We start from the raw sequence: 8,450 nt of genomic DNA, 5'->3' as shown, positions 1-8,450 counted from the left end.
AATTTGGAGACGCGGGGATGCTGTTGGCGCAAACCTATGAGGGTGTTTGCATTTCAACGCACGCAGAGGAAGGAAAAAACAGCCTCGATGTGTCCCTCTGTATCAGATATCTCCACATGCAGGTATGACAAGAGAATGATGTGGGACGGTCCACCTCAGTATCCCTCTGTGTCCTCTCACAGCCAATGAGGAGCATCAGTGGCGCAGGAGATGGCCTCTGGTGGCGTCTGTACCTGCATCCAGGAGATCAGATTTTAGGACATATAGGCGCCCTCTGTGTGTACCATAAAGGGTTAAAGGAGATGTGGCACTCAAACAAAACCCTCAGTATACCTGGCTGTAGTAGCGTGTCTATATAGGCCTGTGCGTAAAAGTGTGTGCGTAAAGGCGCAGCGTCTTCGCAAGCTGCTAAAATGCAGATGTTGCTTTGCTCTCAGTTTAAAATAATATTTGGTATTTTCACTGCACAGACACCAGGACACCGAAGAAATAACTTTCCTTTACAACTGACAGGAATATTATTTATATTTGGTCTCATCTGTGTTTGTTGCCTTTCCCCTCCGGATACAGAGCCACCACCTCCTAGAGTGTCAGTGTTGGTGCTTTATAAGGTCAGAGATAAATGTTCTGCAGCTCTCTGCTGACCCGACTTAACACCAGGCTGTTACTAAAGAAGAAGAGCAGCTAGATGTCCTCCCGTTCATTCTTTATTCCCACTATTACGCACAAGATCCTAAAGAGCAGCTTTTAAGTTTGCTTTCCACCAACAGCCCATCTGAACAGCTTGAGTCTTCTCCACCGCTGTGACATGGGCCTCCTTAACCCCGGAATCCTCCTCTCCTTGTGTTGACATGCAGCCCTAAAGGTAGCTGTCAGATGGCCCTGTCCGGGACTCACAGAGCTATTCATCATGACCTGACAGCTGTGTTTGGGGGGGGGGGGGCATAGTGGCCCGGAGGACATCTGCAAGGTGTGGGGCTCATCCCGAGGACCGTCACGTCAGTGTTCATTTAGTCGACTAAAACTGTGACTAAAAATGTTCAACAGCCTTTTCCCATAACAAAAACTAACCAAAACAGATCTGTGATGATTAAAACTGACAAAAATAAGTTTAGTTTTCATCAAGATGACCAAAATGAAATTTAGTTTTCATTGGACATTCAAAACCCAAATAAAAAACAACACATCTGTATCTGTTCTGCCTCTCAGCGGTAGAGAGCAGGGACTCCAGGTTTGGCAGAGAACACAGGACCATGACTCGGTACCAGATCTAGACAAGAGAATAAATGCTTGGCCTAAAAGTAAAGACTAAAATGTGACTAAAACTAAGACTAAAACTAAAAATAGCTGCCAAAATGAAAACTGCTTCACGTTTGTATGGAGAAAACGCGCAAAATCACGCACGATGAAGCTGAATAAGTGTGAAAACAGATGGAATAAACATTACTCTATTGTTTTATTACTATAGATTAAGGCTTAGGGCGGGTTCTGTTTGATTTTGCAGGTTTTTGGAGAGGAAGAAAGCTGTCAGTTTATTAAACACAAATATAACAGTCATATTAAATTGGAAGTTATTTGTGGGAGCTTCATTCTTAAGAAAATGTCGATTTCACGAGGACCTTCACATCAGTGTTCATTTCATCAGCTCTAACTCTGACTAAAATGATCTTCAACAGCCTTTTATTAACACTAACAAAACTAACAAAAATAGATCCGCGATGACTAAAACTAGACTGAAATGTAATGTAGATTTCACTGGACGGATTTTCTAAATCCGTGATATTTCTCCACTCTGGGTAAATCTTTAAAAAACAATGCATCTGTACCCACAGATACAGGGTGCATAAAGGTTCTGTGCCCAAAGGCATTCTGGGAAAACTGCAGATTTGCCATAACTCAAATAATATGAGTTATGACAAAAACTACTTCAATTAAACCTTCACTTAAAACTAACATGAGTTCTATCAGCTCATAAAAATAGAGTTGAAATTTGACCCCGTTTTGACTGAATTTCTTTAAACCAAGTAAAATCAAGTCAGTTGAGCCTTTAGCTGTCATGGCCAAGAATTAAAAGTAACTTATTTATAATAAGTAGAACAGATCACAAAGAACTGAGGAATTTCGACTCAGTGTTTGTGCGTAAAATGGATGTTGTGTTTTACAGTGTAGTCAGCCTCAGCGGTAGAGAGCAGGGACTCCAGGTTTGGCACAGAACACGGGACCATGACTTGGTACCAGATTTAGACAAGAGAATAAATGCTTGGAGTGAAATGTGAGGACTTCTATGGACTAAAACTAAAAAGGAAAGAAATGATTAAAATGTCACCAAAACTAAAACGCATTTCATTTAGAGACTAAAAATAAAAATATCTGCCAAAATGAAAACTGCTTCACATTTGTATGGAGATTTTCTTTTCTTTTCTTTTTTAAAAGCCTCTTTCCGGTTTGGTGAAAACGCGCAAAATTACGCACGATGAAGCTGAATGAGTGTGAAAACAGATGGGACAAACCTTACTGTATTATTCTATTACTATAGATTAAGGCTTAGGGCGGGTTCTGTTTGATTTTGCAGGTTTTTGGAGAGGAAGAAAGCTGTCAGTTTATTAAACACAAATATAATTATGATTATGTTCCACTGTACCAAATAAGATGACTTAAGAGAAGTACTGCTCCATGAAATGCGCGTCAAAATCCTGAAATTCTGCAGACTGATGAGCAAAAATCGGAATGTCTGTTTAAGTTTGATGTGTTTAAGCTTGCTAATCTTGTCTCAGAAGCCTGGACCCTCCACCTCCACTAACTTCATGCAGCCCCTCAGTCACTGACATCCCAGGGATGCACGAACTCAGGCTGGGTTCATTAACCCACAGTGTGACGTAAAGACTGTGTCTTATTTTATGACTATGTGAATAACTGTATATCATTTATTTTATTCTAATTATGAATGCATGCACCTTACCTTATTTCTATTATTTTTACCTTTTGCCCATCTATCTATTTTCTCCTATTTTATCTACCATGTAATCGTACTTTGCACCAAAGAACACCAAAACAAATTCCCCGTTAAGTGTAAAAAACCTAAAAGAAGACGAGATACTTTATTGAACTCATTTTCAGTTCGTCTCCATCTTCCTCTCGGTTCCACAGGGATGGACTCTGATCCTGGTTCTGTCTGAGTTCTTGGAGTCATGTGAGCCCATGTGGGCCGGGCATATGTCTGAAACAATAATAACAGAAAACTGTGATATTCTGGTTAAATTGGAAGTTATTTGTGGGAGCTTCAAAATGACAAAATGGCGATTTCACGTCATTTTCGATGAATCACGTTGCGCTCTTTTTCCCTCTGCGCAAAAAGGCAAACTAGCGAGGCTTCAGCGTCATAATTAGGTAAAGATTTCTGCTCAAAAATTGTGCGCAACGCATCCTTGATTTACGGTTAAAGCTGATTTTGGTGACGCCATTGCGTTAAACTGTAAAAGCTTGAAATAAAATATCATCCAAATAAGTTATGCCTGATATGTTTTAATGTCTAAACAGTCATTGAACACGATAATAAAGGTACAGTTCAGTTGGTCTGTCTGCTGTCAGGACTAGAAAGTCCCCCTCCTCTCAGTCCGACACCTGAGCACATTTTTACACTGAAATAATAACCGGATACGCTCAAAGGTGCCCAAATATCTTACCTTTACAAACACAGCAAGAAACAACACATAAACACACCCTGCAACAGAACAACTCTATGAAAGGTCAACGGAATATGCTTGTATCCAATCACTGCAGAGGTAGGAAGGCGCGTGTGAAATAAAGGTGGCATGTTCAGTCTGATGCCACATGTTCCCTAAGAGGAGTCTCAGAAGTCTCCCAGGAGAAGACTGAAGTGTTCCAGCGAGTCTCCCGCTCATTTACATTCTGCTTTCATGTCTAAAGGATCAGAGAAGTCCTCTGACTCCGGGCTCCTCCGGACAGACTCACTACATGAGAGAAGGAGTCACTGTGAGGATTCTGGGATGTTTTAGGAACCCTGATCTGGCCTGAACACCGCGGTGAGGCAGTTCATTGGAGACGCTCCTCCTCTTGTCAGAAAAATACAAACTTGAATTTCCTGGGAGTGAAAATATTAAGAAAAATGAATAAATACAGTCACCGAGTTCTCACTGGTTCCCCGCGCACGCAGAGAGTGTCCACGCAGGGAGGCAGTAGGCATAGGGGTAATAGTAGGACGGCTGCAGGGAGAGCAGCGGGGGCCGCAGGATCTCCCCCGGGCCGTACTGTCTCTGGTCGTCCCGCACCAAAACTTTCACCGCCACCTTCTTCGCAGCCGGGGTGGAGGCCATGAGATCGGCGGCCATCTGGCGACGCTTCGTCTTATACCTGCGGTTCTGGAACCAGATCTTGACCTGAGTCTCAGTGAGCTTCAGGGAAGCCGCCAGGTCCGCGCGCTCAGGCCCGGACAGGTACCGCTGGTGGTTGAAACGGCGCTCCAGCTCGAAAACCTGCGCGTGAGAGAAAGCGGCCCTGGAGCGCTTCTTCCGCTGTTTGGGCTGATCCAGGCTCTTCTCGTCCAGGGTGCTGGAGTCTGGGAGAGGGGGGGACAGGCAGATGCAACATGGGGGTTAATCCCTGAACCTGTTTGTCATCTTAGCACAGCTGGGATCGACCTGTGTGGAGGGAGCCTCGTGCGTTTTTATCCAAACAATTCTAATTTTTTAGCAGGTTGTTGTATTTTATTTCTACATGATAATTAGCTTGAATTTTTAGTTTTAAAGGTTTAAGTCTAAAGAAGAAAATGTCTGACATGAGTGACCATTCGGGCCTTAACAGGAGTGTGTTTGACATTTTAAGATTTAGATTGTGTATTTTTTAGAATCAGTAAGCAGCACAATCACGTCAGCCCATCTATTTTTGACATAAAAATCTTTTTTTAAATTCTTATTTATCCCAAGCCACGAGAGACTCCTAAATGAGTGCTGTAGCTCCATTCTTTTACATGTAAATTAATAGTATCCGTCAATAATTGTGCGTCAAACTAAAAACGCTGTGCGTAAAAGTTATCAGAATGCCAGAGAGTTTACAAACAGGCCTGAGATCAGACAGTAACACACCCAGAGCACTCGTTTCCATCTGCAGCTGCACCAGCAGGACTGTATGGCAGCATTTAAAGACTGACAGACGCTTTCAGTTGCGCCATAAAGCCAGGAGAAGTCACTAGTCTTTGCGGTTTTATAAAAATCAGTACTTCATTTTTGCATCTGTGCTGATCATTCGGGCCCTAACAGGAGTGGTGTTTGATATTTTAAGATTGAGTATTTTCCAGAAATGTGCAGCACAATCACGTCAGCCTACTTATTTTTGAAATAAAAATCCTTATTTTAAAAAATTATTTATCCCGAGCCACGAGAGACTCCTAAATGAGTGCTGTAGCTCCAGCCTTTTACATGGAAACTAAGGGTATCCGTCAATAGTCGTGCGTAACGCTGTGCGTAAAAGTTATCAGGTTGCCAGAAAGGTTACAAACAGGCCTGAGATCATACAGTAACACACCCAGAGCACTCTTCAATCTGCAGCTGCACCAGCAGGACTGAAGGCGTTATTTAAAGACTGACAGACGCTTTCAACTGCGCCATAAAGCCAGGAGAAGTCACTAGTCTTTGCAGAAAATGTCTGACATGAGTGACCATTGGGGCCTTAACAGGAGTGATGTTTGAAAATTTAAGATTTAGATTGTGTATTTTCCAGAAATGTGCCCCAATAAGCAGCAAAATCACGTCAGCCGATCTATTTTTAAAATACATAACAATGTTTTTGTAAAACATTATAACCCAAGCCACGAGAGACTCCCAAAATGAGTGCTGTAGCTCCAGCCTTTTTCTATGTTAACTAAGGGTATCCGTCAATAGTGGTGCCTAAAATTAAAAACGCTGTGCGTAAAAGTTATCAGGATGCCAGAGAGTTTACAAACAGGCCTGAGATCAGACAGTAACACACCCAGAGCACTCTTCAATCTGCTCAGCTGCACCAGCAGGACTGTATGGTATTATTTAAAGACTGACAGACGCTTTCAATTGCGCCACAAAGCCAGGAGAAATGCAGAAAATGTCTGACATGAGTGATCATTGGGGCCTTAGCAGGAGTGTGTTTGACAATTTAAAATTTAGGTTGTGTACTTTCTAGAAATGTGCAGCACAATCACGTCAGCCAATTTTAAAATACATAAATCCTTCTTTTTTTTTTTTGTAAAATAATGTAACTCAAGCCACGAGAGACTCCTAAACGAGTGCTGTAGCTCCAGCCTTTCACATGTTAACTAAGGGTATCCGTCAATAATTGTGCGTAAAATTAAAAACGCTGTGCGTAAAAGTTATCAGGATGCCAGAGAGTTTACAAACAGGCCTGAGATCAGACAGTAACACACCCAGAGCACTCTTCAATCTGCAGCTGCACCAGGAGGACTGAAGGCATTATTTAAAGACTGACAGACGCTTTCAATTGCGCCATAAAGCCAGGAGAAGTCATCAGTCTTTGCGGTTTTATTCAAATCACTACTTCATTTTTGCATCTTGTCCTACTCACCCGTGGCATTATTGGGCTCGCTGTCACTCTTCGCGTTCTCCGCAGCTGCAGACTCATGGTCCGTCTCTTCCTGAAAACTTTCCTCCAACACGTCCGATGCAGGATCCCCGTCCTTCTCCGACTTGCACGCCGCCGGAGTCTTGCTGTCGTTGTCGTCGCTCAGACCCGAGTCCGAGTCGTAGCTTTTCTGATCTGCGGGCTCACAAGCCTCCTCATCGGCTCCGCGAGAGCCCCCGTTCATCTCCCCAAATATTTTCCAGCACGCCGTTTTGGAGAAACACATGTCCAAGTCTGGTAAGTGCCTGCTGTCGTCCTTTTTGTTCAGGATGGCTTGGATCGAAAAAGGCATCAGCGAGTTTCCACGAACGGCCATTTTCAGAAATTTGCGCTCTGGTTCTTCAAGTTGCGTGAATAACCAACCCGGATAGAGGAGTGGATGTCAGTTCATCCACATTTTAGGCTACTCCCTCCGTTGGGCGCTGCTTGGTTCCCTCCAGTGTTTGGTTCCTGCTCACATCCCCGCGGGAGAAGCTCTGGAAAGTTCCTGCTACATCCACAGGCACGATGCTTCTCCTCCGCATAGCTCTGCCATCAGCTCGGGCTCTCTCCACTTTCCGGCCCTTTTCACCCAATTTTTTTAAACATCCACCCTCACCTGTGACTGACAGGCACTCCTCATCGCCTCCTATTGGTCCAGAGAGGGAGAAAGTAGCTCCAGGATTGGCCACTGTACGTGACGTCATGCTGCTTTCAACCGAGTTGGGAAAAAAGGTTCAAAAAAATTTTAGTAGAATTTTTTTTTAAATGCCGACTGAAATGACAAGCACGTTTCTCCAAATCACATTTAAACCGAAGCTCATCCGGATTAAAGAGAGCGAACTTTGCCTCCACACATCTGGTGATGGCAACATTTCTTATTGATTCTGATCAGTTATGTTGGATTTCATCTGTGAATGTGGCACATTGCTTTGCTCGCCTAACTTTCTTAATCAGTTCACCAAGGCGCGCAGATTCTCGTGCGTAAAAGTCTGAAGCGCCAGAGAAGCATCATGTATGAGTTTTGGTTCAAAGAAACCGTGAAATTTGCATGTCCTATTTTCCCTCCAAAACCTGAATGTAGCACCAGGACAATAAATCAGTAGGAATTTGAAATCCTTCTATAGGTTAACCCTTTATCATCCAAACACCTCCGGTGGGAGTTCGGTGCGTAATTTGACGCGTTTGTCCTTTTTGGCACCATTTTGGACACTGACCTGTCCGTGCCATGTTTTCACAGATGCCTTCTGTTCCTCACATCTTCAGCCTGCTTCCACAGCCTCCAGGGACAGGTAGGCCTCAGCAGAGGAGCGAACTCACTGATTTTAGTGAAAATGTTTGAGTGAAAGCAGCGCGTAAAGCTCCTGTCAGCTTCAACTACCTCTGCTGTTGGATTATTCCATTAAATGTGAGACATCCGTCTAATTATAAATTCATTTAGTTCCAGTTTAGAACCGGAAACAGAGACGCACGCCTCTGAGAAATCTCAGCAGGAGTCACTGACACTGAGAGTGAATTTATCTCTACAGAATATTTACTCTCTGAACAGTTTTCATTTATCCTTAAAGACGCTTTTTCAGCGTTAAAGTAAATGTGAACGTTTTCATCCCCGTGTTTCCATTCTCTGAATAAACAGAAACACCATGGACATGAATTATTCTAATGATAGAGTCTAGAATCTTCCATAAATAAGAGCTCAGTTTAAGAGTTAAAGCTCATCTGCAGATCTGAACCCTGACCTCTGCTGTTCCATGACCTCTGCTCCACAGAGAGATCTCAGCTGCGCTGCACTTTTCTTCTTCTACGGATTAAAAAGAAGTTTTTATTATGGTTTTAAAAATCAC

General features: G+C 43.2%; 1 protein-coding gene across 1 annotated transcript; it reads right to left on the bottom strand.

The window, feature by feature from the left end:
• Positions 1-3,502: 3,502 nt before the first annotated feature.
• On the bottom strand, positions 3,503-7,176 carry nkx3-2 (NK3 homeobox 2). The gene is made up of 2 exons (XM_041797813.1): positions 6,571-7,176; positions 3,503-4,576 (listed from the first exon to the last, which is right to left on the bottom strand). Exons 1-2 carry the CDS (start codon positions 6,941-6,943, stop codon positions 4,152-4,154), a joined length of 798 nt encoding a protein of 265 aa, XP_041653747.1. The 5' UTR covers positions 6,944-7,176; the 3' UTR covers positions 3,503-4,151.
• Between the last annotated feature and the right edge of the window lie 1,274 nt (positions 7,177-8,450).

Source organism: Cheilinus undulatus, linkage group 10 (assembly GCF_018320785.1).
Source record: "Cheilinus undulatus linkage group 10, ASM1832078v1, whole genome shotgun sequence".
In the NCBI taxonomy this organism is placed as follows: domain Eukaryota; kingdom Metazoa; phylum Chordata; class Actinopteri; order Labriformes; family Labridae; genus Cheilinus; species Cheilinus undulatus.
The sequence above is the reverse complement of the archived record's forward strand: the minus strand, read 5'-3'. Positions and strand labels throughout refer to the sequence as shown.

Excerpts from the sequence above, each read along its gene's own strand:
- nkx3-2 (XM_041797813.1), bottom strand. The coding sequence starts at position 6,943 with ATGGCCGTTCGTGGAAACTCGCTGATGCCTTTTTCGATCCAAGCCATC. Across the intron at positions 4,577-6,570 it reads CGAGCCCAATAATGCCACGG|ACTCCAGCACCCTGGACGAG; the intron begins GTGAGTAGGACA and ends CCCCTCTCCCAG.